This window comes from Dromiciops gliroides, chromosome 3 (genome assembly GCF_019393635.1).
Source record: "Dromiciops gliroides isolate mDroGli1 chromosome 3, mDroGli1.pri, whole genome shotgun sequence".
NCBI classification, from domain to species: Eukaryota; Metazoa; Chordata; class Mammalia; order Microbiotheria; family Microbiotheriidae; genus Dromiciops; species Dromiciops gliroides.
In genome coordinates, this window is record NC_057863.1 from 622,929,293 (window position 1) to 622,953,691 (window position 24,399).

At 47.9% G+C, this 24,399-nt stretch overlaps 1 protein-coding gene across 1 annotated transcript in view; it reads right to left on the bottom strand.

Moving 5' to 3' along the window:
* Positions 1-24,381, bottom strand: part of CLCN6 (chloride voltage-gated channel 6) — a 36,000-nt gene extending 11,619 nt beyond the window's left edge. Inside the window, exons 1-13 of the mRNA XM_043994846.1 lie at positions 24,249-24,381; positions 22,339-22,398; positions 16,729-16,794; positions 16,557-16,622; positions 14,889-14,955; positions 13,009-13,115; positions 11,952-12,078; positions 10,999-11,066; positions 8,441-8,499; positions 7,437-7,569; positions 6,580-6,693; positions 2,787-2,953; positions 2,076-2,202 (exon numbers count right to left, since the gene is read on the bottom strand). Of these exons, the coding sequence (XP_043850781.1) occupies positions 2,076-2,202; positions 2,787-2,953; positions 6,580-6,693; positions 7,437-7,569; positions 8,441-8,499; positions 10,999-11,066; positions 11,952-12,078; positions 13,009-13,115; positions 14,889-14,955; positions 16,557-16,622; positions 16,729-16,794; positions 22,339-22,398; positions 24,249-24,335 (1,248 nt within the window). The 5' untranslated portion in view covers positions 24,336-24,381. The remainder of the gene's footprint in view (positions 1-2,075; positions 2,203-2,786; positions 2,954-6,579; positions 6,694-7,436; positions 7,570-8,440; positions 8,500-10,998; positions 11,067-11,951; positions 12,079-13,008; positions 13,116-14,888; positions 14,956-16,556; positions 16,623-16,728; positions 16,795-22,338; positions 22,399-24,248) is intronic.
* Positions 24,382-24,399: the final 18 nt, after the last annotated feature.

The window sequence follows — 24,399 nt, forward strand, 5'->3', positions numbered from 1 at the left end:
TTAATTAATTCCCAAGCAATAAAAACTAATCCCCCAGGGGCAGCTAGATGGCGCAGTGGTTAAAGCACTGGCCCTGGATTCAGGAGGACCTGAGTTCAAATCCGGCCTCAGACACTTGATACTTACTAGCTGTGTGACCCTGGGCAAGTCACTTAACCCCCATTGCCTGCAAAAAAACAAACAAAAACTAATCCCTCACTGATTAAAGCTCAGAGGCTTTTTTTTCTTAGTGGTCTGGGAGATATATAAGGGAAAAGTTAAAAGAGGGAGTTTAATGCTCATATATCCAATTTTAAATCTCACACTGATGATGGGGAACCAAAAAGATGTTGGATGGCCAAGTGGCAGAGGCACACCCTGGGAGCTCTCACTACATAAGAGGTGGGCTGCAAAACGTAGAGCCAGGTGCTCAAAAGCAAGCAATCCCAACACTGAAGTCAAAGCTGTCTTCCTTATGGAGCTGGGAAAGATGAGCAATAAAAAGAACCCAGGCTCTCTGTACCCATATGCTCCCAGGGCGTGCACTGGCTCAAACATCCCGTTGTTTTGGTGGGTTCATCTTTCGGTGGCCCACAACCAACCCTATGTATTAAGGTATTAAGGAGTGACAGAAGGCTGTATGGGAAAGAGGAGGGGGCTCAGATCTGTAGGGGAAGGGGCTGGGGCACATTTTGACCCAAAGGAGCTACTTTAGGTCCAGGGAAGAAGCTTCTGCCCCACTGCTACTAAGAAATACCAGGGGGGCAGCTAGATGGCGCAGTGGTTAAAGCGCTGGCCCTGGATTCAGAAGGACCTGAGTTCAAATCCGGCCTCAGACACTTGACACTTACTAGCTGTGTGACCCTAGGCAAGTCACTTAACCCCCATTGCCCCGCGCAAAAAAAAAAAAGAAATACCAGGGGTCCAAACTGTCCTGCCCATGCTCCCATCTTCTACTTACAGCTTTTGAAAATCCAACTTGGTGGTTCCTGGTGCCTTCACGTTGCTCTTTTTAATCAGCACCCTAGCACCCTTTCTCTCCTCACTGGGATTCGTTCTCTGCCTTCAAGCTCCCTTTCTCTCTCCCTCCTTTCCTCTCTCTTGACTTTCCTGAGTTGACTTCCTCCCTACAGAACTTTAACCAATGGGAACTTACCTGTCGTTCCCTGGGACAGGGGAAAAAGTCTGAAATCTGCTCTCTCTCCAGCGTATGTTCCCTTTCCCTTCACTATCACAAGCTCTCACCTACCCCTAGAGTTCCCATTATTTCCACCCCAACAATCAGTTCCTCCCTGAATAGTGTTCTGATGCATTCCAGCTGCTTACTGGGGGGGAATCACAGAGCTACACTGAAGAGACTGACAGAAAAAGGGTCCTGGAGGTCTTATGTGACCTTCCAGTCACTTCCAAGGGCTAGCAGGGTAGAGAGGGAGGGAGTAGGAAGCAGATTCATGAAGGTGGGGCTAGGACTCCACCATTTTCCATAAAGAGTGGCATCACCATATACCTACTGGCCAAAGACTTGATTGTTAAACCAGGCTGACAGAGGATTAAGAACAAAACGTGAGGGAATCTACCTCCTCAGGGATGAGTCCTAGACATCATGGGGCATATCAAGGACACCACGGAGATGCGATTAGGCTGAACCACGATGAGAGAGATAAACCCATTACATGCAGAATTGGGCATTCGTCTTTCAGAGTGGGAGGGAGAACACCTCTGAGATACAAACATCAAAAGCTCTGGGGCCCTTGACTGGAAAGCTCAATAGGCTAAGCTGGGCCTCAAGGGAGAAGCAGAAGAAAGCCCCTCACCTGGGTGGGTGCTGCTGTAGGCTTGTCTGGGATACAAAGGGGCCTGCACCATTTAGTTCTCTTCCATCTCGGGTATCCAACCCAATTCACAAGGAAAAAAAAAGCAGATGAGGATTCTGGGCATGCACTCTCTAATAAGGGTTACAACTGGCTGAGGCTTCCTGCAAGGCTCTCTACCTAAGCCTGAGAGCTCGTCTTAGTTCTAGGCAAAGGCATGGGAGACACTTGCGAATTCTGCCCCTAAGGACATATGGGGAGCTTGTGGCGAGGGACAGCATGTACCTGTGGCTGGAACGAGTCATTCCCACTCTGACTAGCAGAGGAGATCTGCCGGCACTCTCCCAAAATCATGGAAGCAACAAATACCACCACCGTGGTCATCAGGGACACCAACAGGCTTTCCAAGACTCTGTGACAAAACACAAATCAGATCCTGGTTTAAAACAGACCTCTTAAAAAAGTCCTGTCTCAGAAAATCCTTCTCTAGTAAAACTCCCCCACCCCCTCCCCTCCATTTCCAACAGCCCCAGTTCTGGCACCTGCTTCCTGTGCTCAGACCGTGGGGAAGGGCAGTGGGCAGCAGTTCATCAGCCACACACACTAACGGAGACTGATGCCCAGATCTTAGGAATGCAGGGCTAGGCCTTTACACCCCAAGGTGGGAGAGCCCTGCAGAACCCAAATGACATGCTGACCTCTCCTAAGCTCCCATGTCACGAGTCCAGAGATATAGTTACTGAAAGATCAGATCCTCTGATGTAAGTCAAGCTGCCAACTTGGGCTTTGTTCTGTTGTCTGACACCCCAGGATGGCTGGTCCTGTGGCTGAGGCTGTTCAGACTGGACTTTACATCTGGGGCATGCAGCCCCCAACTGGGGGCACCAAGGACACGTTCCCAGGAGCCCCCATCCCTCTCCACGTTTGGCTCCACTCTCTCCTATGAAGTTAAACGAGCTGCACCAGTCAGGGAGGAGAAGGCAGCAGCACAGATACCTGACAAGCTTAGGTTTCGGGTGCACGTTTCGCATACGGTACTTTGCAAGCCTCTTGTTCAGACAGTTGAATGTGGCTCCAAGGAGGCCCCCAATGACCCCCATCACGATGAAGAAACCCAAATCCACAGCTGTCCAGAGGTGACATTTTTTATCAGAGTCAGAGCACTGAGAGAAGAAGGGAGAGAGAGGGAGGGAGAGAAAACCAGCGTGCAGTGAGCACAAAGGAGAACAGAACAGAGGAAGACAGCCAAGAGCAGAGGCAAGCACACACCCTTCTAAGAGAGCCAACAAGCTGTGAGGAAGCTATGGCCCACACCAGACAGACACCCACCACCCCAGGAGCTTCTGGCAGCCCCCCCAGAGGGGCCCGCCTTCGGCTCACCTTGCTTCCCCTCCCCGAGTGAGAGGGACACAGCCACCACCAGCCTGGGCCCCCACCCCCACCCCGGGACCTTCTGCTGAGCCAGTGTATGCTGCCATCTGACAGTACCACACCACCACCACACCACCACTGCCTCCTCTTGCCTGTGGAGGGCCTCTCTCTCCTGGACCACTCCTCATGCCCAATAATCACAGGTGCCCCTCAGGGCACCACCTGGGCCATCTTCTCTTCTCTCTCTAGCCTACTTCACCTGCCCCTCTCATGAGCTCCCATCGCGATGCTGATGATTCTCAGCTCTCTGCTGACCTCCAGCCTCGGATCTCCCATCTCCACCTTCCTACTGGACACATCTAGAAGTCGAGGTCCCCCACATCTTCCCAAACCTCCCCTCTCCTCATTTACTTGTGACTGTGGAGGGCACCGCCATTGGGCTCCTAGCCTGGGGTCATCCTTGATTCCTCCCTCCCTCTCACTCCCCATATCCACTTTCTTGTCCAGGACTGTCAATTCCACCTTTGTAACATCTTTCCCATAGGCCCCGTCTCTTTGGATGTTGCCACTATTCTGGTAAAATCTTCATCTGCTCACAGGGGGCCTATGAACAGTTGTTCTGTCCTCCTCTGGGCTTCCCTGCCTTCCTTCCCCTTCCCCCTTCCCCAAGAAGCCTTTTCTCACCCGCCTTCATTCTAGTGTCTCCTCCCTATTGATCATTTACAATTTTTCTTGTATGCAGTTTGTTGCACACAGTTGTTTGCAGGGGTCTCCCCCACTGGGCTAGGAGCTGCTTGAGGGCAGGGCCTGGCTGCCCCCTTTCTTTGTATTTCTAGCACTTAGTACAGTGCCGGGCATACAGCCCTGGCCTGCCTGGGGGAGGGGGACCACTTCTTGCTCCCCAAGGCTGCATCCAGACTCCCCACCTCTACCACAATCGCTGAGTAACGTCTCCTCCGAAATTCCTTCAATCAAAAACCATCACCCAATGTAGATGCTGGCAATCATCCCCTACCGACCCTCAGGGCAGCCTTCTCCTCCTCCCTAAATGACTCTAGTGCCTAACTTGGACCACCCACCAGCTCCCCACTTCCCCTTTCTCTTATTTCATCCCGGTCTCTGAGGACTCTACCCTTCCTACTCCCTTACACCTCCTGACTTGGTTCTTCCTTTTTAGCTGTGACCATGAATCCTTCCGTGCTTCCCTTCTTCCCAGGCCACACACTCTTCCTTCTCGATTTCAATCCACTGACGAAACAGTGAAAACTCTACGCTACTGCCTGTCTGAACCTCTTACTGCTTTGTCTTATTGCTGATTGAGCCTTGCCAACCCCCAGCCCCAGACTCCTCCAACTGTCAGCATCTTTTGTTCCTATTCAAAGGTGCTGCTGAACAGAGCCTGGGACATCATGAAAACTAAGCTGATTAGGTCCACTAGGAATTTCCATTCAGCTCAAATTGGCCCTCCCTGTGGCAAGGCTATCCGTCTACTTCTCGCTAAGATCTCTATCCCACTCTCTCCTCTTCCACACTCCGGTGCCTCCCCCCCCCTAAGCTAAGGACTCGCCAAAGAACCGGGCCATTGGCCAAGGGCTCTTTCCTTCCATCTTCCCTGGTGAAGAGGTGGGACTTTATGTGCCATGGCCAAGCCTTCTATGCACACCCTCGGTCTTCCTCCTCCCATCTACACTAGGTGCCTTCACGAGCTTCTAAACCTCTGCAAGAGGGCATCTGATCTCATCCTTCCATCGAACCTGCCCTCTCCTGAGTTACCAATGACCTCCTGACTGCCTTTTCCCAGCCTTCATGGCCTGGAATCTCTGCACGGCTTGCCTCTGTTCACGGCCGTTTCCACTTAGAGGCCCCTTTCCTCTCTCTGCTTTCATCACCCCACTCTCCCGGCTCTCCTCCTCCCTGTCTGACCCCTCCTTTTCAGTTTCCTTTGCTGAGTCCTCATCAACGCCACTCCCACTACCTGCGCGTGCTCCCCAAGGCTCTGTGCTGGACTCTCTTCTCTCCGCCATCTCACTCCGTGATCTCATCATCTCCCAAGGGGTCAATTACAATCTCTAGGTGGATGACTTCTAGGGTACCACATCTGGCCCAAGTCTCTCCCCTCAGTGCCAGTCCCACGTGACCAGGCGCCAAGGGGACATCATGGAGGTGTCTCAAACTCAACATGTCCAAAACAGAACTCGTTACTTTCCCCCTAAACTCTCTGCTCCTCTGGATTCCCCTAGTGAGTCCCAGTCACCCAGGCCGACAATCCCAATGTCATTTGGGATTCCATGGTCTCACTCCCCCGCACACTCATTCAGTCACCAAGTCTTGTCTTTTTTGCCCTCAGAGTCTCTGGTGTACGGCCCTCATCACCTCTCACCTGAACTACTGACAAGTCTTCTACTTCATTTCCTTGCCTCCAGTCTGTCTTCCCTCCAATCCAGCTGACAAAGCATAGGTCTGACCACGTTACCCCCCTCCTCAATCAACTCCTGTGGCTGCCGATGACCTGCGGTACCAACTACAAAGTCCTTTGTTTAGCATATAAAGCTCTTTGCCGCTGGCTCCTTCCTACTGTCCAGTCTTCTGACATTCACTCCCTTCCAGACTCTACAATCGTATCCTAAAGACCTACTTGTTGCTCCTCATGAACAACAGCCAGCCTGCTCTCCTTTCTGTGCCCTTGTACCTGCTGTCCTACAAGCCTGGACTGCTCACTTTCCTCACCTCCACCTCCCAGAATCCCTGGCTGTGGGCAGCTGGTGGCGCAGTGGACAGAGCACCGGCCCTGGATTCAGGAAGACCTGAGTTCAAATCCAGCCTCAGACACTTGACACTTACTAGCCGTATGACCCTGGGCAAGTCACTTGACCTCATTGCCCCACCAAAAAAAAATCTTGCATTGTGAGGCAACTGGGGTTATTCAGGTCTTCCTGAATCCAGGGCCGGTGCTTTATCCACTGTACCACCTAGCTGCCCCAACCCCCAGTTGCCTCACAAAAAAAAAGAAAGAAGGAAACAGGATCCCTGGCTGCCTTCAGACTCTGCTCAAATCCCACCTTCTGTAGGCCTCTCCTGGTTCCCCCGGTGATAAAGCCTTCTCCTGTAAGACTGCTTTCCATTTAACCTGTATGAATCTTGTACTTAACTATTTCTTTACAAGTTGTCACCCCCATTGGAATAGAAACTCCCTTAAGGCAGGGCCCCCTTTTGTCCATCTTTGTACCCCCTGTGTTTAGCACATAGTAAGTAATAAATGATGCTGACTGGCCAGGAAGAAATAAGACTTGGCTCCTCTGGTCCAAAGGGCAGAGTCTGAGCTCTCTGATCGTCTTTCTGACTGTTGCTCTTTGGCACATTCATTAAGACTGATTTTCGGGGAAAAGTACAAAACATCAGGGATTGGTTTGACACTAACCTTAAACTCCCCAAAATTCAGCAACCCAGGGAGCTGGAAGGAACCCCAACTTCCAAACTGTATTCCAGAACGAAAGAAGTTCAGGGTGAACGTGGCAGACATGGAACAAAAGAGCTAAAGAAGAGGAAGAGAAGAAAAGAGAATTCAGAAGTGACAAGCTTGCCTTTCTGAGCAACATTTCCTCCCAGAAGTCAGGTGAGGAAAGAGAAGTAGGATGTGTGGTTCATACTACATTCAGCAAAGCTGAGTCACCTAGGAGAACCCCAAAGTTGGGGGCTAGGAATAGGAAGGTACTAATGGAAAGAGCCCTTGGTTCTAGCTGTGCACAGATGACTCCTTGCTGGGTACCCAGCCGAGGGGATTCTTTCTCAGACCCAGGGGGCACTTGAAGTCCCTTCCAGGCCTGGGAGTCTGTGTTCCTGGTCAGGAGACAGACCTGACAGTGATGCAGTAGCTGCACCTACGAGGCTCAAGTCCCTATCTAAGTCATGGGGTTGCTGAGAGGACAAAATGAGAGGAGGGATTTTTGTAAAGTGCTCCGAAATGACATTTTCCAAGCAGCATTTGTTCTTCCCAGGCCAATGCCTGAGGCTGTGAGTACCTATGCCAAAGCCAGAGGCTGATTCCCTCTTATTCATCTCCTCTGGTCTCCCCAGAGCTCCACAGTGGCCAAGTACAGAACAAAGAGCAGTGAATTCAATGCTCTGTAATAACCATATTGCTGGGGGGGGGGGGGGGACTTCTGTTTTAGTCAAACCCAGGAGATGAAGTAAGTGCTATCTTGGCTGCTAAGGCCTCAGGTGTCCAGCCTCACAGTCAGTTCACAGAGTAGCCCACATTTCAAAGCCACTTTTTACCACTTTCCAAGTGAGTCCCTGGTTCCAGAAGGACGAGCCCTCTTCCAGGCTGAAGAGGGTGCCCCCAATGGGCGCCCCGAAAGCCGCGGCAACTCCTGCAGCTGCACCTGCTGACACAAAGTCTCGCTTGTCTCTAAGTGGGAAAGGAAAGGAAGAAATGTGACACCTGGAGATGGTTCAGGACATGGAAGCCAACGATACAACACATTCCCTTATGCTAATTAACGTGGGGGTGATTTGATCTCACATTTGAGTAGGCAGTAGGGGATTGTGAGGTGGGGATTCCTATGCATGTACCACCTGAGGGGAAGAGTTCCCAGCACCCATCTGGAGGCTCCCTTCTTACAGAAGAGCTCTCTGGCAAAGCAAAATCATCCTCCCAACCTAAATGTTCCAATCATTTCTCATCAACTGACACCTCAAGAGATAGACGAAAGATGTTCTGGAATCAAAAACCCAACATCTTTCTCACCACATCTGCCTTTCCCAAAACCTCTGCATCAATCTTCACTAATGCAGATGTCAAAGCCCTATTTCCAGAGAAAGAGCTGAATGAACGCTAAGGATGGAGAAGACAGAGAACACATCTCTGGACCATCATAAAGACTCTGTGTGCGAAAGTGAGAATTATCTCTACAGCAGAGGTGTCAAACACGGTGAGGCCCACAATAGAAGCACAATTCAGATATAAGTTGGAAATATTTAACAAAATATAAAGCATATACAAAAAAATACAATAATAAATAAAATACAAAATAAATATACAATAAATAAAATAATATTACATTTTAAAACAAAGTCAATAGGTGGTCCACAGGGATCCTACTACAATTTTGTGGCCACCATTTCTGTTTGAGTTTGACTCCACTCATCTATAGCATATTTTAAATTTTGGATCATTTCCCCCTCTACTGCCCTCCATGCTTTTTGGCCTGGGGTCCCGTCATTAACTTAAGCACTTTGTTTGCTATTTCTAGAAGAGCAATTTCCCATTCCCTTCATACCTGTCACTTCGAAAATAGGGGAAGTTAAACTGGATTTTCCGCAAAGAGATGCTCTGGAACTGAAAACAGGAGAAAAATTCAGACTAGGGAATTCAGGGGGCCTGAAACTACATGTCACAGTCAAATGCCATAGGAATCACCTTCAAACTCATTCTTTTATCCTATGTACAACTACACAGGATATAGTAAGAATAAACAGTAAGTAACCTGGTGAAAACATTTGCTTTAGGAGGGACTAAAGGCAGCGCCTTAACTTCTAGGGCCATCTGTCCTGGGTGGCCCTAGAAGGAGAAGAATTCAAAATGGCTGCCCCAGCACAGAAGTAGCTCCTCTTAGGGGACTTTGCTGCCAGGAGGCCTCATTTGTCACTCTGTGAATCAGTGTTCATCCAGGTGTCCTGCTGTCCTCCCATCCCAGAACTAAGGCCTCTTGTTCCCTTTTAGCTCATTGATGAGCTGCATCTGACTAGTGGTGGCTCTTTCCTGAGCAGCTGAGATGGTGCTTTATTAAAGAATGAACTCCAAGAGAAGGCAGTCCTTCACTCCCCTCCATCACTGGGGAGTCAGAGAGCCATCTCTCATCAGTACCTGAATTAGTCTAGAAATCACGGCTTACAAGAATTGGAGGTTTCTCAAACTGGGCTAATCCCAAGATAACCCTCCCCCTGAAAACCCCCTAAAGCAATCATTCCCCTCCGCTGTGCAGTCTTAGCACTGAGCTTGGCATCATAAGGTTCCATGTATTCACGAGGCGCCCAGCCCCGGCTTGAGGGAATGCTGTTTGCTCTCACATAGAGAGACTCTAAGTGACTCATTCTGAGAGAGAGTAAAGCTTGTGATTCCGGTGTCTTTCAATCTCACTTAATGACCTAGAACAAGAAACTCATCTTACTCAACCCAAGCTGATACCAGGAAGTTCAAATCCAGTGGGAGAGTCTCCACAGAATATTCCCAGCCAATCAGGGCTGATGATTTCTCTCCCTCTTCCTCGATGTACAACATGAATGTATTCATCTGGAGTCCCCCCTTCTTCTCTTCTGTTCTGTCTCTGACTATGGGGCAGTCCTCCTGATTGAGGACGACCCCTCTACTTGTGTCCTTTTTTCATACCCCCTTCTACTGTCTCTGCTCCTTTGCTCATCTCCAATCTCTGGCCACCTTGCACAACACCTACAAACATGCCCGAGTTTCCCCATTGTCTTCATCTCCTCCTCTGGCCTGCCTTTCTACCTCAGCACACAACTGGTGCTGATCTCCCCAACATTACCGAGGATCTTTCTTTCTCATTCCTCTCTCTGAGGCTCTTTTCTCAGTCCTCACTCTTGCTGGCTTCTCAGAAGCACTTGGCACTACTGACTACTCCCCACCTCCCACATACTTTTTCTTCCATGAGTTTTTGAGATGCTGCTTTCTCCTGAGTCTCCTCCCACCCATCTGGCTGCTCTTCAGTCTCATCACCCACGTCATGCCTGCTAACCATGGCGGTCCACCAAGGATGCCTGTTCATCTTCTCTTCTCTCTCTACAACCTCTGTTTCAATAAGTTCATCAGTTTCATCTGCTAAATTATCCCTGTGGAAATGGCTCCCAGATCTACTGCTCAAGATCTCACCCCTGCCTAACCCAATGGCCTGCTGGGCAGCTCCAGATGGCGATCCCCCAAGGAGTCAAACTTGCCTTCTAAGCCACTCCTCCTTCACCCAGGGACGAAGCCCATGAATCATCCCTGATGCTGCTTCACTGTCCCTCACCACCCCAGCCCGGGTGATCTGCACCCACAACATCCGGCTCCTCTGACTCCTGTGTCCACTCCCGTCCAATCACTCAGTTAACTGAAGTGGCTTCCTAAGTGGATCTAATTGGACCTAAGTGGCAGGAGCCAGTCTCTGCCCGCTCTAATCTGTTCTCCAAATGGCTACCAAAGCAAGCTTCCTAAAGAGCAACACTGGCCATGTCGCTTGCCTTTTCAGAGACTTCAGGGGGGTCCCTTGTCTCTAGAATAAAGTACAGACTCCACCAATCACATTTAACACCTTTCATAAGCTGGCTCCCGCCTTCTTTTCCAGGCTTATTTCAAGTTATTCCCCATCGCACCAAAGGGGCACCTCCAAACTCAGCATTTCATTTCCTAACTCCACATGCTTGCAGAGGTGTGCTCCCCACGCCCTCTCAGGCCTAGAAGCTCCCAGAATTCCTAGCCTCCTTCCCAGCTTAGCTCAGATGCCATCTTCCTTTCCTAATCCCTTGGTCTTTAGTTCTCTCTCTCTTTCTCCTTTTCTCCTTCCTCCCCATTCCTTTCTCTCCTCTCTCCTCCTCCCTCCTCTATCCCCTCCAATTGTCTCTAGATACTTTTCTCTTTACAAGCGGTATCTCCCTAGTAGAATGGAAGCTCCTTCCCAAGGCTAGAAATGGATTCTAGTTTTGTGCCTACTCTTGCTAAGCCCTTAATAAATGATTGTTTGGCTGGATTAAGCCTGGGTCCCACCTGTCTTTCCAGCTTGATTTCACAAGACTCCCTCACAAATTAGGACAAAAGGCTCTTGGGAGAATCATTGCTTACCTGAGGGAGTCCAGCACCCACAACTGCACCGCTGTGAATCATGGGACCCTCCTTCCCTACAAAGAGCCCTAAGAATAAGTTTTAAAAAATGGGGAAATCATTACGAGACTGAAGAAAGTGGTGCCATAAGAAACAGTTAACAGTGACATTCCAAGGCTTTACAAAAGGAACTGTGGGATGATTCACCAAAAGTACCACGTAAAGCCATGTTGTAGGGTTTAGAGGAAATTTCCATCATGCCACAAATGCCTAAAAATGAACTCCATCAAACAGGAGGACAGTCGGCTAATTTAAAATAGTGGCGGGGGGGCAGCTAGATGGCGAAGTGGTTAAAGCACCCGCCCTGGATTCAGGAGTACCTGAATTCAAATCCGGCCTCAGACACTTGACACTTGCTAGCTGTGTGACTATGGACAAGTCACTTAACCCCCATTGCCTAAAAAATAAAATAAAAAAATAAAATAAAATAGTGGCGGGAAATGACTTGTGGTGGAAAAGGCTCTGCACATTCAGAAAAAGAACCATGGAGTCTGAATGCAGACTGAAGCAGACTATTTTCGCTTTTGTTGTTGCTTTTTTGTTATTGTTCTTGTTTGTTCTTTCTTGCATTTTTTTCCCCTTCTGTTCTGATTCTCTTCTTACAACATGACTAGTGTAGAAATATGTTAAACATAATAGTAATGTATAAACTATGTCAAATTGTTTGCTGTCCGGGGGAGGGGGGGGAATTTGGAATTCAAAAAAATATCTTTACATGTAATTGGAAAAAAAAAATTGAAAAAATAAAATAAAATAAGTGGCGGGACACTCGAGAATTCCGTGTGGTTTATCTGCAATAACATTACTGAAATTCATGGGTTTACATCAGTGAACCTCTCGATGATCACTGTCTTACTCTTCTCTCTGACACCTCCCGAGGACAAAACAAAAGCAAACACAAGAACCCTCCTCACCTCCAGCCACGCTGAAGAGCACGCCCAAGGCCTTGCATGCCAGGGTTCGAAGACGGACAATGCCAGGCACCTTCACGCCATTCAGGTAACATTTGATCTCTGGAATCCCAGAACCAGCTGCCACTGGCTGCCAAGACAAGGTGAGTGCACACCATACACTTAAATCCCATCCTATCAGCCATCAGGCTATGGTGCAGCATGATGACAGAGGAAAGGAACAATCACAGCAGACCACTTCTGCGTGGAGGTTTCAAGTTAGCAAAGTGCTAGGACCTCACCAGAGCTATGGGATCTGGGAAGCTTACAAGGGAGAAATGCTTTACAGGTCATTAGCCCAGGCTCTCCTTTTCTCCCAGGTCACAGAGGCTCACTCCTCAGCCTGGAAGTCCGTGCCATCCCTGGTTTTCTCACCCTGCAAATACCCCCGTCCCTGCAGTCCTTTCCTCTGAATGGCTGGTTCCTCTCAGAATCTCCATTTTAAGGGAAAAAAAAACACCCAATCCCACCCAGGCCACCCACGTCTTCATTTCTCCCCAGAATTCAATCTTGACCCTCTAGACTTTCTCGACTGCTCTTCTGTCCACTCCCGATTTGTCAGCTTCCTTACATGTGTTGTCTTCCCCCATTAAAAGCTAAGCTCAAGGGCAGGGACTTTCTTTCGACTTGTCTTCACTTAGCCAAGTACCCAGAACACAGTAAGTGCTTAATAAATGCTTTGTTGATCCTCAGCAACCAAATGCCATCGGTCTTTTAAGCAAAGGCTCATTCACTTCTAAATCAGTTCATCAAGGTGCTGGGGAAATTCCCTCCACTTCCCTTCTATAGCTCTGCTAGGTTCCACGCTCCTGATGCCCCTGGTGTCCTTCCCCCAGCACCCTTTCTGTCTTTTCCCATTAGACTGTAAGCTCCCTAAGGGCAGGGACTGTCTTTCCTTTTCTTATTTGTAACCAGAGTGCTTAGCACATGCCTGGCACACAGTAGGCACTTTTAAATGTTTAAAGAACTGAGCTGAAAAACTGCCCTGATGAAAGCTCTCACAAGCCACAAGTCTTCTTACCTCAATCAGGACAAGCAGACTGGCTAAGAAGACAAAGGTCAGGTTAAAGCCGAGAAGCTCAAGGAGAGAGAGAGCGAGGCATCCTTTCTCACTGCACTCCTCGACCGCTGCAGTCTGGGTCAAGGAAGATGTGACTGCCCCCCTGGTGGCACAGCCATGGGGCTGTCAGCTCCCCAGTGGCGTGTCTGCTGTACTCCGGCTGGAGATGGCTTCTGATCCTCACCTCCAGGTGGCTCTCTGACCCTGGCAGGGCTGTGACTATGTATTTCAGGGGCAGAGAAGAACACTAAGACTGAGCAAACGCCTTTCAACCCCTTCCTCTTCACCATGATGATAGGAGCCAGAACTCACACCAGATGTGGCCGGTGCTCATTTACAAAGGGGAGACTGCAATCCAATTACTCAATGGAACAACTGAAGAGGTTATATTTTTAGAAAGGGAGTAGGGAAAGCCCTCAGGGGAGGAGGCCACAGTCCAAAGCAGCAGACAAAGGAGCATAAAGGTCATACAGCCACAGGACTGAGTGAAGATTGGGGAAAAGCTATCTGTCCTTTGCACCAGGACCCAACGCATTTGGGATCATCCATCACCACAAGGGGGGTGGGGGAGGCGGGGGGCTACCAACTATTCTCTGGTGGATCTGTTACGGGACAGCTCAGTCATTCTTTTTTTCTTTTTTAAAATAAAAGTATTTATTTTAAAGATTCAACTGACTTTTTTTTTTAGGGCAATGAGGGTTAATTGACTTGCCCAGGGTCACACAGCTAGTAAGTATCAAGTGTCTGAGGCCAGATTTGAATTCAGGTCCTCCTGAATCCAGGGTCAGCACTTTATCCACTGCACCACCTAGCTGCCCCTATTTTAAAGATTTAAAAATTTTTGAGTTCCAAATTTCTCCTTCTTACCCACCCCTCTTCTACCCCACTGAGAAAGCAAGCAAAATTATTTCAATTATACATATGAAATAATTCAAACCACATTTAGATATTATCCATCTTACAAAAAAAAGCAACAACAAAAAATAAAGCGAGAAGTTATACTAGAATTTGCACTCGGAGTTCAGCAATTCTCTCTCCAGTCGTCATTCTTTTTTTTTTTTTTAATTTCAGGGCACTGAGGGTTAAGTGACTTGCCCAGGGTCACACAGCTAGTAAATGTCAAGTACCAGTCATTCTTTAAGAAACTTGTTCTTGTAATTCCAAGGCCCTGGGATGAAAAATGCTCTCCCCCTCCAGAGAGAGAACTGATCACCTCTAAGTGCAGATGGAAGCAGACTTTTTTCACTTCTTTTATTCTTCTTGTCTGGTTTGTATGTGTTTTCTTTTGCAACCTGGCTAATATGGAAATGTCTCATACGACTTCATATGTGTCACTGATACCATATTGCTTGCCTTCTCAATGGGAGGGAAAGGAGAAAAGGAGAGAATCTGGGACTCAACATTTAAAAAAATAAATGTTAAAAATCATTGAGAATGTAATTGGAAAGTATTTAGCAAAATAAACATATTTAAAAAAAAAAAAGAAACTGGGGGCAGCTAGGTGGCACAGTGGATAAAGCACCAGCCCTGGATTCAGGAGTACCTGAGTTCAAATCCAGCCTCAGACACTTGACACTTACTAGCTGTGTGACCCTGGGAAAGTCACTTAACCCCCATTGCCCCGCAAAAAAAAAAAAAAAAAAAAAAAAACAATTTATTTTTCCTTTCAAAGCTTTAAATCCCCCAATAACCTCCAAGCATCACTTTGCTGTTACAGATCTTCCTGTCATTGTGGGAAGCCTGCTGAGACACTGACTGGGGGCACACATCTAAAAGACAAATGCTAATAAACAGTACCATGAAAGAAACTCCAGTAACATCAGAAATCATGAAAAGGATACAAGCTTGTACAACTCGGAACTTGAGCTGGGTGAAGAGTCGTACAAAGAAGTCCACAAAGAGGCCCACCTGTCAATAACAAGGGAAGCATTCAATCATCTTCCTTTCTTCAGTCCTCAACTTGGAGGGAAAGGATCTAAATTCAAATCCTGCACATGTGATCTTGGGTGAGTCACTTGGTGTCTCTGGGCCTAGTTACTGTGTGTGTGTGTGTGTGTGTGTGTGTGTGTGTGTGTGTGTGTGTGTGTGTGTGTATGAGAGAGAGAGAGAGAGAGAGGGAGGGAACAAACCCTCTTCAGGTTTAATGACAAGAAACCACCAGTTACAATTCCTACTAGGAATAACATAGGCTCTAGTTTCACCATTTGCTTTTTAGCATGCGATATCCCTGGGGGCTCCCTGAGGATAGCTAGGAAGCACTGCCTGTCCAACCCCTACCCACAATCCTCTGCCACCTGGGCAGTAAACAGACAGTGTGTGAGGTGGGGCATAGACTGTCAGGTTTCCTCTCTGCTCCCTGTTCCTCCACCACAATAGCTTTTGTCTGTGCCTCTCCTTCCAGCACCATAGCTGCCCTCTTCTCCTTCCATAAATATGTATCTGACCTTCCTTCCCGGACCATAAGCTCTTTGAAGGTAAGAACCAGGTCTTGGTTATTTTTGTGTCGTCAACAGCACCAGGAAGCTGCTGCATGTAGTCAGCACTCAAATATCTGGTGAATGATTATTTTTGCCAATCGTCCTCTAAATTAAAGGAAGGACTTCATTCATCTAATCGTCTTGGCCAAAGTGAACAAACAGTAACAACCAAATGGCTGTGAGAAAATAATGGGATTTGGCAGATACTCAAAGGCTTACCTGGAGATTAATCTAAACTGACTGAATTGAGTGAGAGTGATTGACTTTGCTGATTAGCCTATTTCAAGTTAATTAGGCTGTAACCACACCAGCTGGCCTTTAAGAAGGTATTGTTCCCAGAAGCTAAGGACTTTGAACTCAACTGGAGACCACCTTCAAGTCCAGTGAAGCAATGGATTTGGAGGATGCCAACCAATCAGCTTGAAGCAGTGTGTAAGGCCCGCCTCTGCTCCTGACCTATCAAGAGCTTCCACACTCAGTTTGAGAGGAGTTGGCGGTTGAAGCAGGCTCGTGGTGGAGGAGCTGAGGAAGAACCAGACCGGGCTGGAACTCTAGGCTAAATAGGCCTTTTCTTAACTTTCTGAACTCCACGTGTTCTTTTTCACTAATACCTATGCTTTAATAAATGCTTAATGCTCAAAGACTGGTGCTAAAGCTTCTCATTTAAGGCGACCACACATTAGATTTTTTTAGACAACACATTTAGATTTTAAACATCACATGGCCATGGTTGTGCTGTAAGAGAAGGACATGCTCTTTCCTCACAAGAACACCTCAGCAACTATGAGACCCTGGCCAACAATCAAGCATTTAGGAAATGCTACATGTTTAAGGTACACTGAGAGCAGGGCCGGTCTCCAAGTTATACAACACTTTGTGTATAGAAGTCTATCTAGTTCAAAAAGCCAGAGGACTATAAAAACCCCATTGTGGGGCACAGGCTATCCTCCTCCCACAACAAGCCTCCTCTTTAGATCACTGGTTTGAGGCTAACTCCCTGCTTAATCTCACTCCCAAGCCTGAAGTTCTTACCAGGCCAGTGGAGACTCCAATAGCAAACACCATTATCCATTTCACCACCTCATACCTTCGACCTTTCTGTGTAGAGAAAAACAGCAGCTCATTAAACAGACACACACACACACACACACACACAAGTGCCCCCAAGAAAGTATGCCTGCCACCCCAGGGAATCTCACGCTACCTTATCATCCATGCTTTCCAGCACTTCCAGGTAGGGGTCATTGATACAACGGTCATAGTCCAAACTCTGAAAGAACGACACACGAAGAGAATAGCAAAGTCAGGCCTAAACATGGCAGGAAGAAGAACAAGGCCTAGAAAGGGCCTCCTAGAGACTCCTGGGCTAGCACTGCACAAGTCAGAAGATGTTAAATTGGCCTTCTAGTATTTTTGCAAGATCTTCTAACTTTACTCTCTTCTTTGTGGGGATGAGGGCCTAGAGGGCTTTGAACACTGTAGATACTGCCATATTCTGTTCATGTACTGGTGAGTTTTGCTGAATTCTTTTTCATTTCTTTTTAAGCTTTTATTACTAAAGATTACTCAGATAGGAGGGAGATTTACTTGATTTGTTTGTTTGTTTGTTTTTTTGGGGTGAGGCAACTGGGGTTAAGTGACTTGCCCAGGGTCACACAGCTAGTAAGTGTTAAGTGTCTGAGGTCGGATTTGAACTCAGGTATTCCTGAATCCAGGGCTGGTGCTCTATCCACTGTGCCACCTAGCTGCCCTGGGAGATTTACTTGTAAATGAAAATGACAAAATCAAAAGACATCAATAGGGGCAACTAGATGGTGCAGTGGATAGAGCACAGGCCCTGGAGTCAGGAGTACCTGAGTTCAAATGGAGCCTCGGACACTTAACACTTACTAGCTATGTGACCCTGGGCAAGTCACTTAACCCCAATTGCCTCACTAAAACAAAACAAAACAAAGAAAGACATCAATAACAGATTTTTTTTTTTAGGAAATCAATTTGTCCTTTCATTTAACCAGAGTTTTCTTCTGCATTCAGGTTTTAGGGGGGAATATAAATAGGGAAATGAGAAGCCAGCCAGTCAACTGGCATTTATTAAGTGATTACTGTGTGTGTATAGTGGCAGTTAGGTGGCCGGATTCCAACCTGGCCTCAGACTCTTACTAGTTGGGTGATCCTGGGCAAATTGCTGAACCTCTGTTTGTCTTAAACCACTGGAGAAGGAAATGGCAAACCACTCCAGCATCTTTGCCAAGAAAACTCCATGGCCAGCCCTGGATCACCATGGCCTATGGGGTCAGGATGAGTCCACATGACTAAACAACCCAGCAACAAGCACAGAGTGTCCGGCGCTGTGTTGGGAGGAAAGGAAAATGAGATCGTGCCCTGGGGGAGCGCAGAGTCTAATGGGGGAGATAATGTGCCAGTGACTACCTGCTACCAGGCATATGCCTTGTAAACAGAGCATACCTGCTATGAGAAGGCACAGTGGGGGCTTGGGGAAGGAGGAGATGGAAAGGCCTACTGGAGAAGGCAGAAAATTTGGAGAAAGTATTTCTTTTTTTAAATAAACAAAAAGAAAACTTGGAGAGCATTTCCTGGGAGGACGTCTGGTTCAGTCCAATCTCCAATACCCTCTAAAATACTATGGGATGAGAAGCAATGTTGAGAATAATAGCTCTGAGGCCCTGTGAGATCTTCGAAGAAAGACACAGTAATAGTCAGCAGACTCGACTTCCTAAGCTGGAAAAATGGACTATGCATTTTTTAAAAAGATTTACTTTATTTTTAATTTTTCTCGATTACACCTAAAGATATTTTTGAGTTCCAAATTTTTCTCCCACCTTCCCTTCCCTCCCATCTCCGGAGGCCAGCAAGCAATTTGATAGAGGTTATACATTACAATGATGCTAAACATATTTCCACATTAATCAGAAAAAAGAAGGGGGGGGGAGCAAGAAAGAATAAACAAGAACAATAACAAAAAAGCAACAACAAAAGTGAAAATAGTCTGCTTCATGGATTATGCAATTTAGAAATGTTTTCAACAAAAGCCAAATAAAAAATTCTGTTTGATTCTTAATGGGAAAATACAGAAAAACAAAACAAAACCTAAAACCCAGTACTCTCAGGTAACTGAATTAACTGGGTTTAACAGAAAGCTAGATACTTGAGAGCTAAGACAGGAAACAATGAGAGATACTAAAAATACACAAATGGATACATAAATGGACACACAGCCCACATAAAGAACTTGATAGTTATGTGCAAATATCCGTGCTGTGACTGGGACAAGTCATGCTCAGACACTCTGGGAAGAGGGAGGCCCAGGTAAACCTGCCTCTCCTGAGTTGCCAGTGAGGGGATGAGATGCAGGGGAGGAGAGGCAGGGCTAAGCAAAGCTGCATCAGAGAACAGCAAGAGCCAGAAGGAAAGGTGTGGTCCATTCCTGGGTCCCACTCAAGCTTTCCAGCTCAGAAAGCAAGCTGTACAGATGGTGTCTTTGAAAAGGAACCACTGGCACAGAGGGCAAGGTCCTAACAAACCAGGAGATGGGCAAATGGGCCAAAGTGAAAGGTGACCCACTGTGGTGTGTCCAGACCCTATGAGACAGGGTGAAATTCCCAAGAGAAGCCAGAGACAAAGATCAGTACAAAAGACCCAAAGCAAAAGGTGTTGGACTTTATTACTGCCTAAGTCAACACAGATTCTTTTTATTTGCTCTTCACTTTTAATTGGAGGATACAACTTTAAAAATCTTATGATTTAATGGGTGTTTCTATAATGATGTTTCATCTCAGGGGAAGTTCCCACAGAGAAACAGATTTGTGAGAAACCAGGAAATGATTAGATTTTTCTAGGGCTGCAAAGTTCTCTGGGGTTCCCCTTTTCTTCTTCCTCAGTCAATGAAATTTCCTGTCTGTTATATGGGATACAATGAATAGATGCCCAACAATTTGGGGGCAAGTGTAACTGACTGTGAGAGATGACCCTCAGTGACATGGGAGGAGCAGGGAGTCTTGCCACAATCAGGCTAAGACTCCAGTAATGGGGACGACTCAACTTGCTCCTCTATCTGTGGTGATTTGGAGTGGTGAGAGAAGAGGTAAGGTCAGTGTTGACAGAGGTGACCCAGACCAGGAACAGAAGTGGGGACTGCTTCAAGGTCCCTAGTCCTTGGAGCTGGTGAGCTGGGGTTGGGGAGAGAGAACTCCCTCCATACTTGCCCTGCCTATCCTTGTGCATATCCCATGGTACAGAGGTCTGTCTGAGTGCTATCCAATAGGATCACCTAGTTAAAATCAACTTGTGACCCCTAGAGATTGTTTATGCTGTACAGAAACCACCATAAATGTGGGCTAGTGAATCTCAAGTGTGCCCTTCCTCTAGCAAGGGACCTCCTCCTGCTCCTCCCTGACTCCCCATTATACTCACCACAGCCACTGCCCCAATCCTGGGCCCCCTTTTCTTTGCTCTCTATAGCAAGGGTGTCATGGTCTCTTTTTGTGCAGCCCAGAGGCAGCTGCAGAAAGGCTGTGACATTTTCAAGCACAATAAAAGCAGGTAGTGGGTCAGGCTATTATTTGCTGACCCCTGCATGTTCTCTCACTTGGTCATCTCGAGAATTCCTATGGATTGAACTATCATCTCTAGGCAGATATATGGATTCGCCTCAGTCTCCGCCTCTGTCCTTCAGTCCTACGTCACCAATTACCTTGGTGTCGCTAGATATCTCAAACTGGATGCCTGGGGGTGGTGGCTTAGTTGCTTTTCAGTCATGGCCAACCTTTCATTACCACATTTGGGGTCTTCTTGGCAAAGATCCTGGAGGGGTTCGCCATTTCCTTCTCCAGCTCATTTGATAGATGAGGAAACTGAGGCAAAGAGGGCAGAAGTGACTTGCCCAGGGTCACACAGCTAGTAACTGTCTGAGGCCAGGTTTGAACTGAAGCCTGACTTGAGGCCTGGCACTCTATTCGCTGGGCTACCCCCGGATGTCTGGGGAGGATGGCAGAATCATTGTGTCCAAAACACTTCCTCCACCCCCACCCCCCCAATCTCCCTTCTTGCTAGTGAAGGCACCACCATCCTCTCAGCCAAAACTTCCTTGTGACTCCACACTCTGAACCAGCTGCCAAGCCTTGTTTTTCTTTCTCAGATCTCTTCTCTTACACGCCCCTTCATTCCACTGGAACAGCTACTCTCCTGCTTCAGGGCCTCATCAGCTTTAAGCAAAGACAATTACAACAGCTTCCTCACTGGTCTCCCAGCTTGTCACTGCCCACTCCTATCTGGCTCCCACTCTGCTGCCAAAGCACAACCAAGGCACTTGTGTCAAGCCCAGTGATACAAAATGAGGCCAAGGGCAGTCCCTGCCCCCAAGGAGCTTACAGCCTAATGGGGAAGATGACACGCAAATATACACAAAGCAAGCTGTATAGAGAATGCATGGGAAGTAATGAGCAGGGGCAGGCACTAGAATTAAGGGGGCTTGGGGAAGGCCTCTTGGAGAAGCTAGGACTTCAAGGAAGCACAAGTTTGCCAAGTCACCATTCCCACAATTCTCCCCACCTCCTCTGCTCAATAAATCCCAGAGGCTCTCCCTCGGACCTGCAGGATCAAGTAGAATCCTCTGTTTGGCTTCTTCACAACCCGGCCCCTTCCTATCTTTCCATTTTACTCCCCTCAATACTCTCCACTCCAGTCATACAGGCCTGTGCACAACACACAACTATCTTTCTCCCATCTCTCTGCCTCTGCCCCTGGTCTCCATGCCCAGAATGGCCTTCCAGCCAACCTCTGACTCTTTAGAATCCCCAGCTTCCTTTAAGATTCAACTCAGAGGGGCAGCTAGGTGGCACAGTAGATTGAGCACCGGCCCTGGAGTCAGGAGTACCTGAGTTCAAATCCAGCCTCAGACACTTAACACTTACTAGCTGTGTGATCCTGGCAAGTCACTTAACCCCAATTGCCTCACTAAAAAAAAAAAAAAAGATTCAACTCAGGTACTGCCTCCTCCAGGGGGTGGTTTCTAGGTTGGCATCACCTTCAAGGGGAATTCCTATCTCCTTGGTATTTATCCTGCGTGTTCTGATTGATATATGCTCTCTCTTCCCTTAGAATGCAAGCTCTTGGAGGGCAGACCCTTAGGGCAGTGCCTGGCACATGGTAAATGTTTAATAAATGACTGATCGTCGAATGACTTTTATATATCAATATTTCGAGGCTGCTGTATATGTGGTTAGTACCATTACTTCCTCTACCAAAGCCAATGAGAACCCTTCTACAGTGTAGGAGATTTCAGAGTTGCCATGGCCAAAACATAATCATCTTGCAGCTTCCCCGGTGTGGAAACCACTCCACATTTAGCTAGACCAATCCATGGATAACAGAAATATTCCTGGCCCTGCCTAAGGCTGTTCTGGCTTGATGGGACTTGCAAGAGTCTCTGCCCCACTGGCACAGCCTGCAAGAACCACAGAGTCACCTCCATGCTACCCAGAGGCTCCTCTTCACCCTGAGCCAATAACAATATCCGGCACAACTCACATTTATAAAGCACCTCAACAGGTGCTAACTGCTTCCCTCCCAACAACCCTGCAAGATGGGTCCTGCGAGAACATATTTCTCAATCACACAACTTAAGAAATTACAAGAGAAGTAATTTACTCTAGGTCCTCTAACTTGCAACAAGTGCCAGGATCTGAACCCAGCCCTCACTGACTCTAAAGTATTTCTAGCACAACTTACTTTGTGTCAATCATAACCGAGGAGACCAACAATGCTTTACTTACCAACAATCACTTTAGAACCTCACCTCATAGTCTTTTCGGGGAAGGATCTCGTCATCTTCCTCCTGTGTTTCTCCAAGGATAGTCTATAAAAAACATCCCCAGGAGAGAAAGAAAATTTTAAGCAGAATGAAGGTGGAAATAGACATGAGTTCTTTGGAGATCTGTGCTCTTTAAGGTGTCTGGGCCATCACCAGGTAGGAATATCCCTGTTCAAAGAGGAAAACTGACAGATGCCACTCAGAAAGATGAAAAAACAAAGGAGCCGAGCTGATTACTACTTACCTGTGTGCAGGCTCTCTTCCCCCATCTCCCCAGAATATAAATTCCTCAAGGGCAGAGGCCATTTCATTTTTTTTTCTCTTTATGTCAATTAAACCCAATTGGAATGCAGGGATCCAGAATTCTGAGAAAGTCATGTTATGCATAGAAAACCCAAGTCATCCTATCCTGGGCAACAGATAAAAAAGACACTGCCAGGGGCAGCTAGGTGGCACAGTGTATAAAGCACCAGCCCTGGATTCAGGAAGACCTGAGTTCAAATCCAGCCTCGGACACTTGACACTTACTAGCTGTGTGACCCTGGGCAAGTCCCTTAACCCTCATTGCCCTGAAAAAAAAAAAAAGACAATGCCAGATTCCAAGTTGGCAATGAGATTTAAACTGACTCAACCTGAGATAAGAAGGAACTCACACTCCCTGAAAGGGGGGGTAACTTTAACCTCCATTCCCTTGTATTCCAACATAAATGCAATATTATAAACCACATACTTATTAAGAGCAGAACACTGGGTTTAGACTTGAAAGAGAAACAAAGTTCTGATAAAACTGCCCACAAGGAATTTACAGTTTAATGGCAACTATGTGATACAATATAGCATGCTAGATACAATGGATTGCTATAAAATGTAGTGCTCTGCAGAGTGTGGAGGAAGCTTAATTTAGAGACAGAGATACTGGGCTTTCTGGGTACCATGACTCTGGTCAAGACACCTGAGTCCCGGGTTCTTTAGGAGCCCTGAGGTTCCTTCCAGTACTAAATTCTAGAAGTACAAGGGGAAGAGTCATCATAGATGGAAGAGGAGGTATTTGAGCTGGATTTTAAAGGCAGGCAAGAATTCAACAAATAAAAAGAAAAAAAAAAGGATCCCAGAACACTGAGCAAATACAAGAGGTTAGTATACAGCATATAATTGGCGGGGGTGGGGTGGGGGGTGGGGGGGGACGGACTTCACCCTTGGTGTTGGGGATGAGATCAATGAGGCATAATGCCTCATTGGCTAGTCCCACCCCCTGGTTCTACAGATGGAGAAACTGAGGCACAGAAAGGGGAAGGGACTTCCCTCTAAGGAGCCGAGGGGCTCTCCAAGAGGCAGAGAAAAGGGGCTCACGAGTCTCTAGACAGGCATGAGGGGACCACCAGGCAGAGCAATGACATGACTGGACCCATGCATGCCTGGGCAGCTGGATCATCAGCGGCCAGAAAGTGCTCCGGACCGAGGCTTCAGAGAGGCCAAAAGCAGTGAATTTAGAGCCAAAGAATGTAAGCTCCCTGAGGGCGGGGGCCGTGCCATTCTCTCCTCGTATTGTCCACGCGGGACAGGGGCAAACACAGAACTGGGGGAGTCCCCGGGGATGGAGAAACTGAGGCCCGGAGGGGGGACATGACTAGGCCAAGGTCACCCGGGGAGGCCCCTCACAACTGCTTCAGAGGGAGGGGAGGTGGGAGGTGTAGGGATAGGGGTGCAGGCCTCGGGGGAGAGGGGAGGGGATGGGAAGGGGCTGCCCGGTCCTTGGCTACGCCCCCTCCCGCCGCCGCTCCTTACTCCTTAGCAACCGCCGGGCCCTTAGTAACGCCCCAGGCCCGGCCCCATCCCCTCCCCTCCTGGGCCCAGGCCGGCCCAGCCCGGCCCGGCTTTGCCACCCGGCCCCGTACCAGCTCCTCCGGGGTGCGGCTCTCGCGCTCTCCGCAGCAGCAGCACCAGCGGCAGCAGCAGCACAGGACGCCCCTGCACCCCGCCATCTTCGGCCGCCACTGCCTCGGCTTCTGCCCCCTCGGGACACCCGGCGCCCCCTCCCCCCCAGTC